The sequence below is a fragment of the Brassica oleracea genome, chromosome C7 (assembly GCF_000695525.1).
Source record: "Brassica oleracea var. oleracea cultivar TO1000 chromosome C7, BOL, whole genome shotgun sequence".
NCBI classification, from domain to species: domain Eukaryota; kingdom Viridiplantae; phylum Streptophyta; class Magnoliopsida; order Brassicales; family Brassicaceae; genus Brassica; species Brassica oleracea.
In genome coordinates this window covers 18,035,225-18,059,665 of record NC_027754.1, presented here as the reverse complement: position 1 = coordinate 18,059,665, position 24,441 = coordinate 18,035,225, and the positions used below count along the sequence as shown (strand labels likewise).

Genomic DNA, 24,441 nt, shown 5'->3' with positions numbered 1-24,441 from the left:
AACTTTAGGAGATGACGATTTTAACTATAACTATGATCTTGTTCCGGCTGTCAAAAAGAAAAGTTTTAAATAATCTCAAATCAGATAAACTATTCTGAAATCTAAAAATATTTTTTTCCAAATCGTCAATAGGGTTTTCTTTTCTTTTTAAAATTTCACCAAAATCATATACATTTACTCAAAGTCCTCCAAAATCTCACCTAAACTAAAATCACTCCAAACATTCTCAAATACCCAATTCAATACATCCCCCTTATATCCCGAATACTATCATAACACCGATTTGTGATTTCGAACAAAAATAACAAAATAAAATATATTTACATTTTCAAATGCTAACACAATTCAAGTAGACAGTCGGCGTCGAATCATGTTTTATATCTTAACGATGAATTAGGATGGAATAAAAATAATGAATGCAAATACTACATTCGAGCTGCAAATAGTTTTACTATTATTTTTGTTTTTGTTTTTGAGGGGTGAGGAGAGGTGCATGCAGTCTGTATGAGTTACGTATGATTATCTAGTGTCGTATTTGTTTTTTTTTTTATGAATTGTGAACATCTTGGTCTGGTGTGTGTAAAATAGTGGGAAATATTTGAGAAGCTTGACCTTGTAATTCTTAAGTTGTAGTAGAGGATCAGTGTGTGGTGTGTACAAAATCGTGAAAAAAGTATTAATTAAAAAAAGCAATTTCTTATACATGTCTAATGCATGCGTCTTAGAGACTATAATATTGATCATCTACTCTACCATAATTTTTTGCGCAAGCAAAGCATAAAGATCAATGCTTACTGTGTGGAAACCTTTGTCTCTCTTCTTTATCAGTACCTCCGAGACATCAGAATCATAGTTTGCAAGATTCTTAACCGAGAAGGAGAATTCAACCTCTGTATTCTTGCGCTCTGTCGCCAAAACAAAACGAATACGTTTTCATGGTCGCCTGAACAAAGGAGAATTAGATAGAACAATCAACAAACTGTTTGAAATTTTATGTCAAACAAAAAAATAAACTGAAAATCTTGGTATTCAACACGACTGAATGTCCGAAAATATAATCAAAAACAAATATAAAGAACAATCACTAATCGGTTCTAAAATGTCTTATTCAGAATATGTCAAACAAAGATTTAAACAGGAATGGTTGGTAATAAGGATTAAAGACAACGGAAACATTAAAAATGTAATAAAGGAAAAAAAATCTAGTTATGAACTCAAGCGTAGGAACAGAACAAACCTGTTAATCAAGTAGCATCATATCGATTCCCATAAGTTCGCCACCGCGTCGGACGAGAGATCGTGGGTAATAGATTTAAGCAACGACTTTAAGAGGATGAACAGTTGCCTCTCAGGATGAAGATGAAAGAACGCTTTGGAAACCAAAGATCACTCTCGTACGGCGGAGATAAAGAAGTCCAGCCCTAAATCAAAAACGTCGTGTTTCATTACATATCAAGTTGCTCTTTATTCTGTTTGGGTCCATCAAGCCAAAACATAAAGCATGTATACAAACTGAAGTCCAAATCCATTACACATCCCATTAAATGAAACGCCGAGTTACAATTTTCTGTGACACGTGTAGAGCTCAATTTATCTAGGTAGAATCTTAGAGCATGATTAACGCTTAGGGGGGGGTTGTGGGTTCTTAGGTTTTTTTTTTCCGAGTAAAAAAAATTAAAAATTAAAAACGGACCAATCGCGGACCGCCACGTGTCAGTAAGACCCGCAAACAGTACAAAAACTCCACCAAACTCACCTCTTGCAGAAGAGGAATAAAGGGTGGATTTTAGTTTTTTGTGGGTCTCATACCTCTTAAAACCCCTTAAGAGTCGGGGTGCCCTTAGATGTCCTAAGGAGAAGAGAACAAATTGTCTTTTATATAATAGATCTTAGAATAAGCAAATCTTTCTAATTAGGCATAATTTTTTTTTTTGTAACTTAATTAGGCATAAATTTCTAATATCTTTTCCGCAAAACAGGCAATAACAAATCATATATAATCTTAAAAAGGGACTTATAAACTCAAATGAGAAAGAATAATCATTAAAGTTAACTTGCTAACTTCAGTTACGTACTACACCATTTAGAGAAGTCAACACTTCGATGCCGAAAGGATAATTAACTCTTTCATTTTAATCTGAAAAAGTGTATTCTAATCAGGCTGTCATAATGTACTCATTATTGCTTTAATTTAATGGATAACAAGAAAACCTTATATGAATATAATTTATGATCGTAGAGATGTGTACTACCTTTAACCAAAAAAAAAGAGATGTGTACTAGCTAGCGTCTCCCACCAAGTATAAAAAACTATATATACTATTATTCATCGTATTCGATGAATAATTAACCTTGGAATCATACTTCTGTACCTTTCGATTCTCAGTTTTTATTATCCACATTACGTCGGATCATATTTTAATATCAGACCACAGCTACTAACGTCGTAAATCATTCGTCTTCCTGTTTGATGGAATATGAATAATCTGATTGAAAGAAAAGCAGCAAAGCCAGCAGTGATCATGCCTGAAACAAATTTAGTTTCAGATGTACGTAATTAAATAATTTTACCAAGAAAAAAAAAATAAAAAAAAAAAATAACCAAGTTGCTTTGTTCTAGTGGTATAGGAGCTCCAGCTGGAGTGTCCGCCTCTGGGTTCGAGTTTTGGCTACTGCGGAATTTACATGTGGGCTGCAGCATCCGAGACCGAAGACCGTTACACGGTGAGCCAGTGACGCCCTGGCAGCGTCCATGCTCACTTCGGTCTCTAGTCTGGACCACCTCGGTGGAACCAGGATAAAAAAAAAAAAAAAAAAAAAAAAAAAAAAAAAATGTACGTAACTAAATAAGCAGGAGATCCAATTAATTTTAGTAATTAAATAAAAATATTATTATACCAGTAAGAGTATCAAAACGGTATAATGTAATATGACAGTGGATTTTACCTCATTTATCATTACCATTTAGTTCAGTTTTGATTTTGTTTAGTTTTCTATTTAAAAAAAAATTGTGAATGATTACCGAGTTTGGGGTCTTTAGATCTAGGGATATATTGCAAATTAGCCTATTTAAACTATGCAATTTTTTCAAGAGTTTACCATTTATGCGGGAATCGATTCCGTGCCCTCCAAAATAGAAGTTTCAACTAATACTGTATCAGGCCAACATGTCACTAATTCTACGAACCCATGTGTATTCAAAAGTTAAATGAGTAATCAGTTTCATATTTTTATTACATTTAAAAAAAAAAAAAAAAAAAAAAAACTTATTAAAAAGTTATAAAGAAGATTTTATGTAGGGATGACCTTAAGACGAACGAGTTTAAATTTCATCTTGTCGGAATCTCCAACACTATCTTGTGCTATTCTATTTTAAATATCTTTATTTATTATTTCTATAATGTACATACCTAACTTGACTTGTTATAATTTGAGGTTTTCTTTTAAATATGACTTAAAATTTCAAATTAATCATAAAACTAACTCTTTTTTTTTTGAAAGTTTCATTTACCCTATTCACCCTAGAAATTTGAGTTATTCACGAAAATGTTATTACCTTTTTTTTTCAATCCGAAAATGAGTATTTTACTCATTAATCTTCATCTTTCTCATTTATTTACAACATTGTCATTGTCATCAAAACACCAACCACCATAACAACCAATTTCAAGCTCAATGCACCTAAAATCAACATATACATTTTCATATCCTCATATTTTACACACATAAACCATTTCCCTTTCAGTTTATCTCTTATTTCATCCCAAAATCCTAACTTTTTTTATTTCAAAAACTATAAGCGTATTAGAATTACTCAAGTTCATGATTCATGGTCAAAAACGAGTGAGTAACTTCCATTAAGAAGTTATGTGTGCTTGTAAAAGCTATACATGAATTTCACCGGATCTAAAAATGGTATTTAAATTTTTTCAGATCTGTTTCGCGAAGAAAACTTCTCTAGAAATCTTCTCCAACAAAAAAACTTCTAGAGAATTCTTTTGGTCAATGCACATGTTAGTTTTGAATTTGACTTTTTGTATGTTTTGTATAGAAAATTTCTCTAGAAGTCTTCTAAATTTTCTGTGTTAACATAACAAAATGAGAAGAGTCTTCTCGGATAAACAAGTTAATTTTCCAATTGACCGAAGTCTGGCAGAAATTTGACTTTTTATAGAAGACTTCTCGGGAAGTCTTCTTTACTATTAGATGAAGTCTTCTCACTATTGCAAAAAGTATGCGTAGGTTAGTTTTGCAATTGACAATTAATAGTAAAACAATTAATATTATTGAGAAAACTTCTTAAGAAGTCTTCTCGAATTTTATTTCGGGGTTTTGGTCTAACCTTTAGTTACGAGAGAAGACCGCTCTAGAAGTCTTCCCTAAAAAAGTCAAATAAAGTCAATTGCAAGAGTAACCTACGCAAATTTCTTGCAACAGTGAGAAAACTTCATGTCAACGTAAGAAAAATTATATATAAGACTTCTAAGAAAAAGTCAAATATCTGCAGAACTTTGGTCAATTACAAAAGTAATATGTTTTCCAGATAAGACTTTTCTAGAAGTCTTTTCTGGTATTTTCGAGGATTTTTGAAATTCAAAAGTAAACCAATATTTACAAAGGAAGACTTCTCAAGATGTTTAGTGTAGAGTAGACTTCTTTAGAAGTCTTCATTTGTAAATTTGCAATTGCAAAAATGACCAAAATGGAAAACTTCCTAAGAATTAAAATGAGAAGACTTTCATTTCCTTTTAGGAAGTCTTCTATGTCGATGTTTAATAAACTTTCATTTTCTCTACAATTAAAATGACTTATGAATATTTTCTTATTAATTCATGTATTTTAGTCAATATTGGGGCTCCTGGATGAAATTTATAACTTAATTAGTGATAATTATGAGATTTCAAATATTCATGTTTACTAATGTTTATAACTAATTCGAGAAGACTTTTTAGGAAGTAAGAGAAGACTTCTTCTACGTTTGATTTTTAAGAGTGTTAAGTAACTTTAAGGTATGTTTTTAACTTTCAAAAGTGTTAATTAACTTCAAGAATATCAAGTCATGTGGTTTAATGTGTCTTTTAGATCATAAGCTATACTTTTGACCTTCCATGAGATTTAAAATTTCAACTTTCACTTAAAATTCAAATTTTGATATTTTGTGAATTTGACTAAGTTTTCTTGAGAAATCTTCTCTCTTAATTTTAATAAATTTGACTAAGTTTTTATGTTGTTGTGTTTTGTTATGAGTGGGTAGAATGGTTAAAAAAATTATTGGTATGTTGTATCAATAACTTCAATAATGTGAAGTATTTTTGGCAAAACATGAAGATATTTACTAAATTCTTTTGATAACATCTCTTCAAGTTTACAAAAGAAATCACAATTATAATAGTACACATACAAATCGTAAAATTGACCATACACAAAATTATTACACACCGAGCTAGATATCATTTCCTCAACATAGATAAACTTGGACTCCACTTGATATTTTCTATTTGTATCACTTTGGACAGAAGACTGCCGAAAACTTCCTGAAGACTTTGTGGGAAGTCTTCTAGCATAAATTGCATTAGAAGACTTCCCTTCTGAGAAGTCTTCCGAGAAGTCTTTCAAAGTTTGTCTCAGATCTGAAAAAAACCTGCAAATTGCAAAACATTCAAATGGTTACAACACAGAGAAAAACTTCAAAAATAAAAATTTTATGCTTAAATAATAAACAAAACAGTCACGTTAGGTTGAATCTATAGATTTTTAGAATATAACATATAAAACACACAAAATACATATCGAAAATTTATAGATCTACATTCGAAGGAGTGAAAGATGAAAATCATGTAATGAAAAACCTGCAAAGAGAAAATAAATAAGTGAGAAGACATAAGAAAAAATGAAAAATGGATATAAAGTTTGGTGTTTTGATGTTCAAAGAGATTAGAGAGATGTTGGAGAGTTTTAGAATGAGAAACATTATTTTTTTGTTGCAGCAATTTGAGAGTAAGAAAGAGAATGTGTAATTTTTTTTTATGTATGGAGATAAAAATTCCAATTAGGTTAAATATTTTCGATACATAAGACTTCTAGACCTTAAAATAAAGTAACTAATTAAATAGCAAAAAAACACTTCATTAAACTTAAAATCAACTTTTAAAGTATTTAATATACACAAAACTAAACACATATATGTCAAATTTAATTGTTTAACTAAATTTCCATCATTTAGAAATGTTTAACAATACATGATTTCAATTTTCCCCATTTTAAAATATTTTTTATAAAATTTATTAATTATTTTAAAGATCTAATACATGAGAAGATTTCCCCTGAAAAACTTCTGAAAAACTTCGATTTAGGCAAAAAACCTAAATTCTTCTAAAATTTAGGCGGAAACCCTAAATTCTACTAAAATTTATGCGAGATATGTCTAAAAACTTCTTGGAAAGTCTTATGTGAGTCTTCAAGACCCTATAATCAAATAACTAAGCAAAAAATACTTCTTTAAACTTAAAAGATACTTACAAAATGTTTATATCAAGTTATTAGATAGTCACTAAACACATATAGGTCAGATTTTTAAAAATAAGATTTCAAAATCCAACCCTAAATATACCAATAATACTATAACATATGTTACCAAACCTTAAATCAATGATTATCATGACTCAATCTATATTCACTCATCTATGTTGAAAAGAGTTCAATTTTATTAAAAATAAATTTACATCATTTAGAAATTTTTATTATTACATGATTTTTTTTTTCTCCATCAAAATATTTTTTTAATTTTTTTAAATTTTTTTAAATATCTACTGAACGAGAAGACTTACAAAGAAGCCTTCTCACGCGGAGGGTTATAATCGTAAAACTCAAAACATGTTTTTTGTTTGGCCATAAGAAGATTTTTGTAATTTCACTAGCATTTTGGATAACTTGTATATAATACTGAATTTGGAGTATACTTTTGTATTCAAAATTAAGTTTTGAGTCATTTTTGGCAATTTCTCTTATAACTTGAACTAGATTCTGATCTGCGGTTTTAAAGAGCAACTAGATTTTAACCTGTACGTCCGTGCAGATATTTTTTTATTTTATAAATGTATTTGATATTATTAGAAATGTTTTAAATTTATAATTTTAATTTTAGTATTATATGATGTGTAACTCTATAATATTATTGTATATATTTCTTAATCGACATTATTAATATTTATATGTATAGTTATTTTTTTGATACATTTTACTTTGTTATTAATTTTTATCACTTACTAATATATTTTCGAGTTAGGTACAATAAAATAAAAATGTGAAATAATCAAATAGATAACCAACTTCAAAATATGTATTTTCTTTAATTTATACATTTTTCTATAATACACTTTTAAAATTTATTTATTTATATTATAGAAAATACATATGGTTAAGATAATTTATATTTACATATTGTGTTTTAAAATATACTTTAACATATATTATTTTAGTATTTACGGGATTTAACATTGTTTTGTTTATATAATATAGCCCTTTTATTTTAATAAATTTTATACATAGTACCATCTATCATATTATTTTAATTAATTTTATTGATATATGATATTTTTGGATGTTATGATATTAAGTTTTTTATTTATTTTTAATTAACATTTTTAAATATTAGATTGCTTAATTTTTACATCATATATAGTTTATTTTTTCGTGGTGCATTTCAAAAAGTTATTCTTTATTATCTATGATTTTATCTTTTGTAAAATTTGAAATATTATCATTTTGAAATTTTATGTTTTGTCAAGAAATCTATGAAAAATTACACTGTTTTTTTTTTTAGTTTGGAAGATTACATGAATTTTGAATTTGTTTTTGTTACTACATTAATACATTATTTTAAAAAATATTTTAATTTTTGTACTATTTTATAAAAAAAATTCAACAGATTTTGTTATAATTTAAAAAAAAATAATTAAAATTTGATTTGTTATTAATATTTTAAATGAATTACTAAAATTTCATATTTTTCTAATAATATATTTTTAAATTATATATGAACTAAAGGTATTATATACTGTTATATTTTTGTATATAAAAAATATATTGTTGAGAGTTTCAAAATAAATAAAAATAATAATATATAGTTGTAGATTTAAAAGTGAAACATATGTTAATAAATTTATTTTTGTATAAAAATATTATGTAGTTTACGAATTTTAACATATATTAATGATGAGTGATAATTTATTTAAATAAAACAGTTTAAATTTTTTTTATTAATTTACCAATTTAATTTAATTTTATCATATTTAATTCATATAGCACTTCTATCTTTATATAATACAGAATATAATTATAGAACTTATAAATAATAGTATATAATTTTTTATTTTATTTTTTATAGTAAAATTTAGTTAATATTAATTTATAACAATATTATATTAATAATTACGAAATTAATTAGTATGTTATTTTATAAAAATAATTAAAATTTTAACTAATTATTTAAGTGGTCCTACTATGACTTATTAATGATAGATAAAAATTAGGACCCTATATTAATAGATTAGATTATATTTTTACCATTTTGTTAAAGTTTGATTGAATTAATAAATTTTATTAGAAAACAAATAATTTTAAAATAGTTCTATTAGTGTTTCAAGAAAAAAATGTTCTATTATAGACTATAGTGTTTAGTTTTCAAGTTCCGTTTCCGACATAGACCGTTGAACCAATAGATACTGCGACGTGTGTATAATCCAGCTCGAATTTCAAAACAATGGTAGAATCCTATTATGGATCCTATTTGAGAAAATTTGGAAATTAAATAAATGTAATGGTGCAATGTAAACTATTTGTAAGTAGACAAAAAAAATATTTTTATTTCAATAGTATTGATGTTTTTAATAGAATTTGTCTCTCATCCAACCCAAAAAGATAAGAAGCTTATAATTAAAACTCTCTTAACTTTATTAAATACAAAACATTCAGCTATCTATCTATATATGTAAAATTAGTATTTTCCCTTTTTATGACAAATGACATGGAGGTTTAATGACATGTGTCCCTATATATTTTTTGTTTTTACATTTAAGGTCATTCTTCTTTTACACTATTCCAATTTGGCTTAGTATTTTCTTACTGTGCACTATAATTTTTCTCACACTAACCATTATTATATGAAGTTTTATAACATATTTTATTGGTCAATAAAATTGAAGATGAATAAAGAAAAAATAATATAATATAAATAGATTTTAAATATTTATTTATTCACAACTAAAAAATAACAAAAACTTTTACTATTTTATTATTTTTTTACTATTTTCTATTATTTTATTTACAAGTTATAATTTATTTTACTATTAAAAATCATAAAATAAATAAACTAAAAAAACTAAAGTACGACACATAATCTAAACTTAAATCTCCACAATCACAAAGAAAAAAACAAAATACTATAGTAACACTAACTTATTAAAGGTCTAGAACACAAATGCACGCGATCAAGCACCAACCCAAAACACCAAAAAACGGATCAGAGGAAGAATAATCACCGGAAGAACAAAGTCACCATGAAGCAGGAAAACACATGCATAAAACACAACCACCAACTAAGAGGTAAGAAGCACCTCACAAACAAAACAACCACATACAAGGAGCTCATGCCAACGAAGAACCACAAAGCTCTGAATAGAAGAGACCAAAGCTCCAAAAGACTAACTTCACGCACATATACCAAAGGAAGCAGGGGAAGAAGAAAAGCAACATAAGGGTGGAAGAATGGAAGCCAACCGCAGAGAAACCAAAGCTCAAGTTGAGACAAGAAATAATCTTCCAAGCCCTTAAAACATACACGAAGGAAAACACTATCCAAACCTGGAGTGGCAAACATGGTGAAATGGAGAGCCACCAGAGACGCAACCAGCGATGAAAAGTGCAACGATATGAGAGAACAAAGAAAGAAAAAGAGACTACATAAAATCAGCAACTTGTGGAGCCATCCTCGAGCTATGAAGAGAACATAAAAGTCAAATCACCAGAAACCAGGTCTTGAAAACCAAGACGAGCATGGACTATCAACGGCAAGCCAACTACGAGGAAGCCAATTAAACTCTAACCCAAACCAAGGAGATGTAGTTCCTAAGAATAGCCAAATTTAAGGAAGATGAGGAAAAATATTGACCAGAACATCGTTCAACATCATGAGAAACAACCACACAACTGGGAACTCATAAACCTGATCTACAACAAATATCAGATAATCTCACAAGAGAAGAAAACGAGAAAAAAACAAGAGCAACAAAGGTGAGTCTTTTTCCGGTGATGGTACCGGAAATGTAAACAAAATACAAAGATGGTGACGGCTCAAGTCAAAATATGCGGAGACGAAAAAACATCTTAGGAGAAGAACGTTCAATGTTGTTAAAAAATAATAATAATGTTCAAAAATGGGAAAATATGAAATCCAATTTTGACACTGAAGCCGTTAATGTTAGAATCAACAAATGCTTAAATTCAATGTTATTGAAATTCAATATACTTTACATCAGAATCTCAATTCACCATTAACAAATACTACTATACACACAACAACACATTATTGAAAAGACGAACACATAATATATTAACCTATAACCTAATACTACATAACACAATAAAATACTAAATCATGCTCTTCACAAATAAATACCGATCACATAATTACATCATCCAAAAACATCTTACTTAACCATAATAAAATAATATTACTTAACCATAATAAAATAATAAAATAACTAGTAATACATAATTCTTATGGCATGGCCATAACAAGGTCAATTAATATGTACATATATATATATATATATATATATCATTCATAACCAGAATTACATGAATATATAATACAGAGTGTTGAATTTGTTCTTATTTACCCAAAAATGCTAAGTTCTTCTGTTTCTATTATTTTGTTTGTTCTTTTAGAGTTTGATTGGTTTTGTCGTTACCATATGCAAATGTTGTGTTAAAATAAAATTTCATAATACTAACCTATGGCAAACAATTTTTTTTTTTAAACTAACATTAAGATTCATAAATGAAACAGTGTCTACAATAAAAATATAATTTTCATCAAAACTAAAAATAAAACCATCTTATTATTAGTTATATTAAGTTAATATTTTATATTTTATTATAAAAATATGATGTTGAAATTTTATTATTAGATAATACCTTAATATTATTAATTTTATTTTTTTAATTAATCTAAGGGTACTCCGAACCTATAGAAGGACTCAGACTAATCTCCAAATGGAGGGGTAACTCATGGATAGACTTTCTCTCCAAATACTCAAATAGGCCAAAAACAAAGATACATATTCATGTGGGTGTCCAGAACAATGTGACTTAATTTCGCGGAGCATGTGGTATCTTCCTAATTAAACATGTCATTTTACCATCCGACCACAAGGTCCCAGACTACTATTAATTTGTTATCAAACTGATATTATATCTACTAGTTAACTAGTCATGCAAATGCATCCATTTATAAAACACTTAGTAACGTTTGAAATCATAATAATTTTTTTGCATTTGCATTTGCAATGGCTGTGTTTAAACCAATCACCCATTTGTGTTGTTAAAGTTGCAATAAAGTTTCTTAATCGTGCATCGTCATGTCTATATCTTTATTCTCCACCGCTTTCCTCATGTGTCTAATAGACACTCTCTTATAGGGGTGTCAATTCGGGATAGTCCGGCCTGGTCCGAATCTGTTAAGCCCGTAAATATTTGAGTCCGTTCTCTTCCTGATCCGAAAATATTGTGGGTCTAGAATTCAAAGCCGGCCCTTATAGGGTTTTTTTGGGCTTTTCGAAAAATAATTTGTTATTGTCACTTCCACCGTTTTAATACATATGAATTTTCATTAAAAAAATAATTTCATCTTTTTGTTTTAATATATAAAGTGAGTTTAAACTTTCTTCTTTATCAAAATGTTTTATTTTTTTTCGTATGCTTTAAAACATATTATAAACAAACCAAATTTAATAAAATTTAAATAATCAAATATAAACTAAAACCAAATATATAAGAGAACAAAATTTATGATAAACATGGTCAAACGTTTCATACTTTGTATTTTGAAATTAAAAAAAAAACATGTTGTACATGAAAGAAGAAGGTACATTTGCAAAATTTAAAATGTGACACTTGTAATAATCAAACAATAAAGTGCATTAACAACTTTTATATTTTCTTTATTAGAGTTTGGATAAAAAATATTAAAATAATATGTTGATACTAATAATGGTTTTGATTGAAAGAACGATAGTATTTAAGATAAAGTATAAAATTTTGGATTTTCAAGCCGGCCCAAGCTCAAACGGACTTAGGCCCAAAATATCCAAAGGCCAAATGGGATTAGCCCAAAAAGCCCAAATTTTTTTGGGGTTTATAAAACTAAACTCACGCCCACTAATTTTTAGAGCTGTGCGGGCTCGAGTTTCGGCTCTAATTGACATATCTACTCTCTCATTATTTTACTAATATCTAACCATCTTAATTTCTTAAACATATATCAATGTGTCGTGAAGGAACAATTAAAGATGGCCTTATCTCTCATTCTCGCCCCATAAGTTGACTGATCGTGTTCATCATCATGCTTTGCTTCATTTCAGTTATTTTATTTGGAATTGTGCGCGACACACAGATTGTGACAGTTTAAAGAATGTCTTGATTTCTCTTCATCTTGACCAAATCTTCCTCAAATGAAATGTTCTCTTCATCATCAAGTGCATCTCCAACCTATATATATATATATATATATATAGTTACACAAGAACTAGAACTATTAAGTTGGAAAAAAAAGAGAACCAGAACTATTATAACAACAAACGAAACCAAGAAGCAGAAGAAGAAGAAAGACAAGAGTTGAAGGTTAGATAGATGGACGGTTTAGCTGATGGGGAATTGGAGTCTCTCTTGGGGATGTTCAATTTTGATCAATGTTCACCATCTAAGGAGGGGAGACCTCGAGATGAGATGCTCGGACTCTCTAGCCTTTACAGTGGTCACCTTCATCATCATCAGAACAGTGTTTTGTCTTCCGATCATAATCCTCTCTTAGTTCCTGACATGCTCCCGATTAGCGCAATACCGGGAGGGATCCTTCCGACCATGCGTGATTCTTGGGACCAAAATCACCTCCAAGATACGGCAACCCTTAAGAGGAAACAAGTTAACGTAGATAATCTACACAGTACTAACTCTGACTATGACGTCAGAAGACAAGTAAGTGCAAGATCAATAAATATATAATGTTTACTCCTTTTATTCTACTACAATGCAACGCAATGCAAGAAGTTAAATACAATATCATAAACACTATATAGGAGCTAGTCAAAGCCAATAAAAAGCAGAGGGTAAGCCTGGAAAGCCCTAGAGTCAAAGAAACCAACACCAACTGGAGAGATGGTAAGAGTATAAGCAACAGTTCAAATGGTGATAAATCTTCGGTCACAAGTGTTAAAGGCAAAAGAAGAGCCACCAAAGGGACAGCTACTGATCCTCAAAGCCTTTATGCTCGGGTAAGAACACGTGTGGAAATTTCTACGACTTCTATCTTAAAACCATTTCACAATAATTAAAAAATTAGAGAGAGGTGAGAGAGTCGTTTTCTCTCTCGTTTTTCCCTCCGCCAACTCCTTTCTTCCTCGGCCCTAACTCTCCTCTGATTTCCTCAGGTGGCCCGGTGGGTCTTTCCCGTCGGTCCGCCACCCCTAATCTCCCCGCTCGTCCAATTCCTCTCCCTGTTGTGCTAAAGCCTCCTCATTTCCTTCTTGCGCCTCCTTCTCTGGTTCTCGTCGGATTGTGTCTAGATCCGGTGACCAATTCGATGATTGGGTGTGTATCCAGTGTCTCTGGAGAGAGGGCGAGGTCGTGACTGTATGTATGCTTGCAGGAGGCGCTGTCGTCTTGGTAGATCTAGGGTTTGACTAGTGGTGATTCTGGGTCAGTTCCGCCGTGGAGGCTCACCGGAATGAAGCGCGTCACCGCCTCTTCTCCTCCGGTCTGCAGTCTCCTCTGTTTTTCCCCTATCTCCTCCTTCGGCCGCAACTTTAGAGCTTCCCCGTCTTGTTCCCATGGTCTGAGACGAAGCGACGAGACTGAGGAGCTCGTTGGGGACCTCTCACTTAGCTCAAGCGATAACAACCATGGCTTCCTTTGATGATGTGTTTGTATCCATCCTTCTTGCTACCGACGTCGTCTGCTAGGATTTGAGGACAACCCAATGTGGTGACTCACTTGCTCTTAGGCGGAACTCTCTATCGTCTTTTAGGTGGCATGTTTCTAGAAGTGTTATGCCTCCTTTTGTGCTTCATGCCCTTGTGTTCATAGCTCCTGACAAGTTGACTTAGTGTTCCTTCGAAGTCTTTTCTGTATCCTTTGTGTTGTGTGGGCGGTGTTGGAGCATGTTGTACCGCTCATGCTTGATCGTAACTCGAGCTTCCGTGTAAACAGTGTTGCTACGGGTGAAATTTTGTCTCTCCGTCGAGATGGCTCGGTTTTGTTGGTCGAGGTCCTCCTCCAGCGGAGCTCCGGAGGCGTATGCCAGGTGCTTCTGTTGATGCCTGCTCGGAGCCACTTCGGTGAGTTCTTGACCGAACTCTCCCTGGCCATTCTCTTGCTTCATCTGGTTTATATCAGGTAGAGTAAGAAGAGTTATGATTAAGGTGGTTATATTGTTGCTCTACTTGATCTTTTACCTATTAATTACAAGTTTTCTGTGTTAGAAACTTGGAATTAATCTCTATGTATCCTAGTGGTTTTTTAATTTTTTGCTGTCACTAGGATCAAATTAGCTTTTAGCAGATTGTGGTTTCAATTAAATTTGTAACCGAACTTTCATTTTCATAATGATATTTACAATTTAGCAAAAAAAAAAAGATTAACAAATTTCGTGAGATTCTAGTTAATCATGGTATTATTTTTACAGAAACGAAGAGAGAAGATTAACGAAAGGCTCAAGACGCTGCAAAACCTTGTACCAAACGGAACAAAAGTTGATATAAGCACGATGCTTGAAGAAGCGGTGAACTACGTGAAGTTCTTGCAGCTTCAAATTAAGGTATGTAAACTAATGTTAGCCGTTACGGTTTTATTTTTGTTAGAACTCACCTTTATATATACTGTTAAGAGTAAGTGCGAACTAAACAAATTGCAATATACGTTATAATATGTAGTTATTGAGCTCGGATGATCTATGGATGTACGCACCACTGGCTTACAACGGAATCGACATGGGTTTCCATCACAACCTTTTGTCTCGGCTTACGTGAAGGACTTACAGATTTAACATATGAATAATCCCTTTAATTAAGCCCAACCAGAGAGGTATACTTTGGGAACGTACCATTTTCTATTGATGGTGTTGTTGTTCTGTTCACTCTGATATTTTTGTTAAATTCTTTCTTTTTGTCCTTTTCTTTATTAAGGTTCGGGTAATAAAATATGAAAAGTCAACTGGGACTAATAAAGTAACAATCAGTCTTTCCTCGCAGATTTTTGAAAACAAAAATATATTCGAACTAGCTGTTAAAAAATAAATATACATGGTTTAATCATTCGGCGGGCTTTATTTTATAAGCATATGCACAAATTTGAAAATAGTGATACATTATTGATGTATTCGGCCGAGGAAACCCTTCGTACCTAGCCAAACACGAAACATCCTTTTTTTCCTAGGAAGCCACACGAAAGAGGCCATGTTTGATAGCAAGGTCAAATAATATCAAGCCTACGTTTCTACTTAATACTGAATAATTGTTAGGAAAATTTGGGGAAAATGGATGATTAGAAATAAGAAAATTGATGATTAAAAATAAGAAAATTGATAAACACTCTGTTGGAATTGTGTGAGTTCATGTCCAACTCTATAATATCCGATTAGTACGATATTGTCCACTTTAGGCCTAATTGGCTGGCCCGCATGGATTTACTTTTGGGCTCTTTTCCAAAAGTTCTCGTACTAATTAGAGTTGAACATCTCTTTATATATTAGACACTCTTTGTCTAATTATCCAATGTGAGACTTGGATTGACATCTCTCATTCTCCCCCTCAAGCCAAGGACCACACACCTTGTGTCTTTTTTTTCCTCTAGCGAATCATCTCGGTGCCTTATCGCATCTTCGATATTCGATACCCTTAGTCGTAAGGTTACTTTGAGTTGCTTTGAGGATGCCCATCCCACAACTGAACTTCCAGGATCTTCTAACTAATCTCTGCCATGCCCTCCTTTTCCATCTTGAAAGGTTTCATTCCTATTCGAAGGGGTATTTTGGTCTTCTTACAGATCTTCGTCAAACCGCTCTGATACCAATTAAAGTTGCACAAACACAAAGATTATAATAACTAGCACTTCTTATTAGATTTAGAAACTCTCTCAAAACTAAACCTTTCAATGTGTTTCTCTTGATGAAACATCTCTTTATGAAACATCTCTCCACGAGAACTCTTTATATAGGACGAAGCTACATCTTTCCCTAATAGTAATATGAAAACTTTCCTAAGCTCGATATGTTTTCCTTTTTCCTTAACTCATCAAACTTCACTTTAATGAATTAACTTGCTCCTCAAGTTAATTGGAATTATCCAACATTTGTGATCCATGCGGGCCAGCCAATTAGGCCTAAAGTGGACAATATCGTACTAATCGGATATTAAGAGTTGGACATGGACTCACACAATTCCAACAATTGGTATCAGAGCTCGAGGTTTCGAACGTCGTTTACAATAGGAGTTGTAACTTCGATCAAAACATGGGAGACAATTCTCAAGCACGTGATAACGGTCTTGAGATGAACAAGGACATACGATGTCCTATATTAACATCGACCAACTACACCGTATGGTCGATGCGTATGAAAGTGATGCTTCGTTTATACGAAGTTTGGGATTCGATTGATCCTGGGAGCGATGATGCAAAGAAGAACAATATGGCGATTGTTCTAATCTTTCAATCAGTCCCGAAAGCGCTAATACTTCAGATAGGAGAACATGATACATCGAAGAAGATTTGGAAAGCTATAAAATCCCGTAATCTAGGTGATGATCGCGTGAGAGAAGCGAGGTTACAAACTTTGATGTCTGAGTTCGACAAACTGAAGATGGCAGACACTGACACAAGGGATGACTACACAGGAAAACTTTCAGGCTTAGCATCGAGAGCAGACGCGTTAGGAGAGATAATGGAAGCATTGAAGATGGTAAAGAAGTTTCTGGAGGGACTTCCAAGAACGAAGTTCATTCACATCGTAGCTTCGTTAGAACAAGTGTTGGATCTAAATTCAACGGGGTTCGAAGACATTGTTGGGAGATTGAAGGCTTTCGAAGAACGCATCAAAGAAGAAACCCAAGATGAAGATCAATCGAAGCTAATGTTTGTAAAGAATGATGCACAAGGTCGTGGAAGCCATAGAGGTTATGGTGGAAGAGGAAGAGACAGAGTTAGAGGTTATGGTGGAAGAGGAAGAGGACGAGGAAGGTCTAATGGTTCTGATGGTCATAACAAAGGAGGAGAAGCTTCGGACAAGACCAAGAAGGACTACTCTAAGGTTAGATGTTGGAGATGCGACAATATGGGGTACTTCGTGTCACATTGTTCTACACGACCAAGAGAAGAAGCTAACCTAACGGAAACACAAGAAGCAGATGCATTATATATGCATGAAGTAGTATTCCTCAACGAAGAGAGAGTGTTTCCTAAGAGGTTTGATGAATGCGATGGAAATACGAGTAGATGGTACCTTGACAATGGTGCAAGTAACCATATGACAGGCAATAAAGAGTTCTTCTCAAACCTAGATGAGAGCATCAAAGGCAAAGTCAAATTCGGTGATGGATCAAACGTCGAGATTGTTGGAAAAGGTTCGATCACGTTCCTCGGAAAAACATGGGAGAGAAGAGCACTCAAAGATATCTACTACATCCCAAGTCTTAAACACAATATCATAAGTCTTAAACACAATATCATATGTTGGAGGTTCATGATCTATGGATTTCAAGACAGTTGACCAGAGAGAGCTGTCATGCGGTAGATCTTCGGACCCAACCCAAGGGGATTAATAAACCATCATACACCATCTCCTTCTGCAAGAGGGCCTTCAGATTTAAGGAGTATCTCTGCAGATGGTAGGAACAATATTGTTCTTGGAGGATCACCTGTTTATCAAGCAGCACCATGTGGCCCTTCATCAGAGCAAATTGTTTGGTATTTAGATGGAGACCCCATCGCTTATGAAATTTTTCCGGCCTCAGAGCAGCTTTGATTAGGGTATTTAGGACAAGATGAAACTGAAGGTCATCTAAGGTTTCAGCTTGGTGGGTACGGTCCAGTAGATCATTTTTTCTTTTGATCCAGTGAAAGGATTTTGCCTTGGCTGAATATAGAAGTATAATTGACGCAATCAGAGCTCGAAAATAATTGTGAGTAGAATTTCCTTGGCGTATTAAATTTATGGATATAGGAGTTGGTGCAAGGGGATCTTTCAACGGGGTAGCATATGGTTATTATACTCATTTGTATATTCAAAGCATATCTAGCCAGTGGGAGAGGGATGAAATTGTGCATGAGTCACGGCAAGCCCTTTATAAAGGACCTCGAATGGTGACTGATATGTACTATAAACACGCCCTTCTAATGGAGTTTGATACACCTGATGATGCTGCCATCGTTATGGCCCATCTTAGGTTTTATCGGGGAGAAAAAAGTAAACTTCACAGGAAGGTTCGTCTCTGCTTCTTCCAAGCTATGATTTCCTTGATGATTTTGAACTGTTGAAGTTTAGCATAGTGATGCACTTTGTGTCTTTGTTTCTTGTCTCAACAGTCATTCAGAGAGGCACCTTCAAATGGCTCCCACAACAAAATCATATAGTGGATCGGAGGAATATGTGCTTCCTTAATGAGTATGGATAACCACTGTAATGATGTACTTCCTGGAGGTACCTTTCAGCAAAACTGGCTTACTTCTAGTAACACTCTTGTAAATCCTGCATAAGGAGGTTAGCTTTCTATCTTACCTCTCCTGAATCATGAATGTCTTTTTTTGTGGGCGGAAAGATTTGTGTAGGAATCTTAGACCACCGTTACTCAGTCTCATGGAATCCTTCATGTGTGCCCAGGCCAGCTCCAGTATGCGACACCGACATCTCAGATGCTTCTATTTCCGTTTGTTCAACAACCCATTTACTCTCCTCCAAACACCTCTTGGGATGCTAGATCTCTGGGCCACCAAATCTCTCCAAGTGGTATTGCAGTAACATCATCACAGACTCAAGGACCTCCTCCGCCGCAGCAGGTTTCAGGTCCATTCGTGCCGCCTCCCGTGCCTCCAGTCTCTCAGTCACAAGGACCACAAGTACATCATTTTGATCAAGCTTATCCAGCTTCGCCTTTAGGATATTCATTACCCTCTGTGACAGAGTCACTACTACAAGCTCAATCTCATCCACCGCCACCAGAAATGCTACCATCTCCGCCTCAAGCTCAACCACCCCTTTTGCCTCAGGCACATTCACCTTTGGTTCCTCCGCCTCCCATTAATCCGACATTTGCAAATATACCAATGGATTCTCAGATTTGTAAACACGTCATTTAGATTTTGTAGTGAAAAAATTAATCAACATCTAAATATTTAGTAACTATTTTAATATATTACGATCATTTTTTTTTAAATGCTAAACTATTTTAAGTTTTAAATCCATTTTTGAATATGTTTATTAAATTTTCATTAAGAATTTAAGAACTTTTTATTATAAAATAAATCGTATTTTTTTTTTGCTTTAACTTTGGTAAAATAAATCGTATTTAAAAATATATACAAAAGATATGTAAATATATAAAAACTACAAAAGGTGAAATATTTGTATAATCCCAAAAATGTAAGATATGAGATTTTTTAGAGGTTATGTTATATTTACTCATGAAATTAAAGGTTAAAGGTATCAATACTAGTAAATTAGAAACATGATCAATTGATATATGTTTAGTTCATTTTAAAATATAACTGCATCTAATTAATTATCTTAATAACTACTTCAATCAACATATTTTATAATCTCTACGTTAACTAAACCCAAAATTTGCGGGACCCACTTCTTCTTCTTTCTGAAATATAGAGAAAGTTGCTCCTTCCTCTTTCAGTCCGTCTGTAAATTATAGTTTTACTTTTTGTTTCTGTTCCAGTAGTTACTCTTTGCTACGATGCTATCTTGATTCAAATACTAAAGTGTTCTGATTTCATCAGTTTTTTTTTACCAATCAAAATCAGAAATTTTTGGTTCCTTTTCCTTGACTTTTTGATATGAGATTATCGGACTTGGAGCATTTACACTTTTATTGGGAGATTCATTTGGTTTTGATTGACACGAAGTGGATTAGTTTGGCATGGAGATGATGTATGAGTTTCGTTGAAGAAAGGATTAAAGTATGAGTCTTAACAGAGAAAACTTAAGTTTATAAGCTTTGATTGAAAGTTGAAATTGGGAGTTGTCGTCAGAATCAAAACGGTGACAGCGGAGAAGACGATGAGATTTGAATCGCGGTGCGGCCGGTGCTCTTATCTCTTCATTCCAAACATGTGGATTGAATATTAATTCACATAAAAGTAATTAAATAATTTAACTTTAGATTTTAGTTTCAATTTTAATTTCTTATCTGACTATTTTTTTTTTAAACAAATAAAAATTATGATAACAAAGAATTAAATAAAATTATTATAATGTAAAACCAAAAAAATATTAAGCTTATATATAACAAATTCATGAAATTATCAATAATGAAAATAAATTAATATTAATCTAAACCACATGAAATAATTTTGGTTCTCTATATCATAATTCTTTCTAATGATATAGTAAAAGTTTCCTTAAAATCTAAATTATCACAAATCAAATTTATTTATTGTTATCTATTATATTAAAATAAATGCATGACCTATTGATAAATGTTATGTCCAACTATTTATTTTTCTATTTAAAAAATTACTTATTATTTTCTTTATATAATTGTATCTAATTTTATTTAAACATTATTATAAAACTGTCGTACATACTACTTATTATTAATATACATTTTTTGTAACCTTTGCTTTAAATCCAAACATTTGAAACTCACCCACCTCTACCGTTATAAAGATGTATTTAAGTGGAAAACAAATACTGGTCGACCAATAACGTATAACATTTTTTTTTTTTTTAGGTAACCGCGGGTTTCCGGCGACCGTGGTCAACCGACTATTTTCGCGAGGCCCACGGCACTCCACGTATTCTTGGGATTTAACCCTAGCCCGAGTGGCCAACGCGAATCGAACCTGCAGGGAGCATATTGGTTCTGGGCCTCAACTACCAGTAGGCCAACCGCGTTGGTTAATATAACGTTTAACATACTAAATAATCATATTAATCCACTCAAATATAGTTTTCTTACTAATTATTTTACGAATACATTTATCACTCACATATAGATCTTTTATCAACACGTCGGACCCAAAGTATTTATCCTTTCCATAATGTTACAACCAATTATTTTAGCTATTGTTTAGTTCTTTGGTTTTATAATTAACCTATTAGATATTAAAAATTAAGTTTTTCAACTTTTTTTCATTTTTTTAATTTTTCGGTGCGGATTGGATTTGATATTGGTGTTCAGATATAACACTTTAAAAACCATTCAAGTATATAAGTCATATCTAATAAAGTATGAGACTTTGATTTCCGAGTCGATTTCGAATCAGATTTTTCGAGTATTCTTGACTAATTATATTAAGTAACTATTAAGAAAATATAACATGTTATAAACTTTAGGAATAAAATTTAAAAATAATTTCAAAAATGCATATGACACAAGTGTATAGTTATGCAACTTGACATATTTAATATAGTTACCAAAAATTATATTAAATTGAATTAATAGTAATTAAAAATATAATTAAAAAAACACAAATATAAAAATTAAATTTCACAAACAATTAAAAAAAATATATACATGTCTTTTCAAATGGCGGGTCAGAATCGAGTCTATTCTATTAAAACACAATCATGTCCAATTGATAAATATTAAGTCCAAAAATAATATTTTATAACTCTTGCTATTTCTACATTTTTCTACTTATTTATAATTTGATTTATTGTAACTTTCCCTTTAATTCTTAATTCTAGGGATTCATAACTACCACGTTTATGAGAGCGCAAATAAACCACCAGTACATGTTTGACTAATATATATATAGTAACTATACCGCATTTATCCATTAAAAAAAAAAAAAATAACTCCATCGCATTTATACAGGACTAATTACACTTTTTTTTTATGAAAACAACTACACATTTTGTTACGGACAATATATGTTATAATATTTAAATAATATATTTCAATAATATAATCAGTTATCTTTTTTATAGATTAGTTAACATAAGTCATTACCAAAAATTATATTAAATTAAATTAATACTAAACATAAATATGATTAAAAAACACAAATATAAAAATTAAATTTGTCAAAAAACTTAAAACAAAAAATATATCCGCCCTTTTCTTTTTGAACGAACTGGTTAAAGGTATTTCCAAAAATGAAAATTTATACGAAAATGAAAAAGTTGATAAATCTATATTATAATAGTTGAATTTTTCCTCACTCTTCAGCGCGCCACGTCAGCGTTTTGTGAGGTCCACTTTTAAAAAGTGTGAAAAAATATCAAACTCATGTATTGAACCCGAGTTATTGAGATATAAACACCAATATTTATACCACTAAGCTAAATGATACTTTGTACATTTATGACCAAACCTAATATATATTTATGAAGGTCGGAAACCCTTGCTTCTTTGGTTTCCTCTGAGGGTCGGGCCTACAAGTGTATTATGGATTTCATTTTTAAATGGAATTCATCACGTTATATGAAAAAAACTCAAGTTTGCAACAATCATAGTTTTCCCATATTGTAAACTGTTGTCGTTTAACATGAGTTTGAGTTCTTTTCATCATTGTCTCAAGAGTTATAGAGTTGCGCCGTGTATCTGTTCGTAATCTATTTATTCACCGGTGAACTCTTCATGTCCCCATCTTAAATCGCTTGATCATAAATGTTCTTGATTTGTAGCCCCTATGTAAACCCTATATAAATGATTCTCATCTTTGATGAACCCAATTTGCATCTCCACAAAACTCATTGATTCCTCTTAGCTTAAACCATCTTCTAGAAAATGTTTCTCTCTACTTCTCATGTTCCTCAAACCGGCGTCCCGGCGTCCGTCACTCAACCTTCGAGTCTCTCCATCTTGGTTGTAGTAGTCAGAGCATAGCCTCTGGCTTCCTCCGCTTCTGGAATTCTCTGAACTTCAAGAAAGACAGAGAGTTTGTGGGAATCACGGTTCTCTTCCTTGATGAAAAGGTAAGTTAATCTTCGATCTATCACACTTATTTAACATAATTGTTTTAATTGATTTCCTGATTCTTTGTTAAATAATGTTATTTGAAGATTCCGTGATTCATGGGTTTACTCCCGTCGGACGTGCTAATCATTACATATCATCTTTGAAACCATATTCCATTGTGAAAGTCGATCGTTTTGAAGTTGCTAGGTGCTCAAGCATGAACAACATAACTGATCATTCATTCCTCATTCGTTTCATCTCACTAACCATTATTGATGAAGTCATCACGGGTGCTCATGAGATCAATCTCCAGTCAGGATTAGACAGTTCGACAATCTCCAAGTGATTGCGAACACAAACCTAAAACTCTCAGGTATGTATATTAGCATATTGCATCTGGGTTTATTTTATGTTTCGATATCATAACTGATATTTAAACTCCAGATGTGGTTGGGCAAATCCATTCTGTCCAGGGCTCTGACCTCACCAAAGAAACAACTCGAGTCGTTATTCGTCTCCTCATTGATCCGTAAGAAACAATCAACACATAATTCCCTTGCTGACATCAATAATAAAAAATATTTCCTACCCAAGATTTGTGATCATCTATTTATCTCCCTTACTTATCAATCTAATTTTACACAAATCTTTATTTTACAGCTTAAAAGAAACCACAATAACACAAACAATCAAAACATAAAAAAACTAGAATCCCAAAAAAGACGAATCATTAATGATCACCTCTCTTTTTGTCTAATCTTACAAATAAGCTTCAAAACAAATATACCAAACAAATCAACTCAACTAAAACTCAACGACACATACATTGAGCCAGCTAAACAAATACAAATTACTCGGCCAGCTATTTAACAATTTACAAACTTACTTTCGCATATGCTTACAAAGAAGATGAAGACAACAACCAAGATCAGTGAAATTACATAAACAAAAAAAAGCAGAGTAAGTTACAAACTCTGATAAATACAACTACCAATGATTTTTGTTTACATATTACCCATCAAATAAAAGAGAAACAAACACA

General features: G+C 31.9%; 1 protein-coding gene and 2 pseudogenes across 1 annotated transcript; all 3 read left to right on the top strand.

Annotated features, from left to right (window-relative positions):
• Positions 1-12,909: 12,909 nt before the first annotated feature.
• On the top strand, positions 12,910-15,302 carry LOC106302741 (transcription factor bHLH54-like). The gene is made up of 4 exons (XM_013739190.1): positions 12,910-13,254; positions 13,356-13,550; positions 14,960-15,091; positions 15,207-15,302. Exons 1-4 carry the CDS (start codon positions 12,910-12,912, stop codon positions 15,300-15,302), a joined length of 768 nt encoding a protein of 255 aa, XP_013594644.1.
• A 1,481-nt stretch (positions 15,303-16,783) lies between these two features.
• LOC106302740 lies at positions 16,784-18,894 on the top strand (annotated as a pseudogene).
• Positions 18,895-19,044: 150 nt separating this feature from the next.
• LOC106304596 lies at positions 19,045-19,675 on the top strand (annotated as a pseudogene).
• The last annotated feature ends 4,766 nt before the right edge of the window (positions 19,676-24,441 follow it).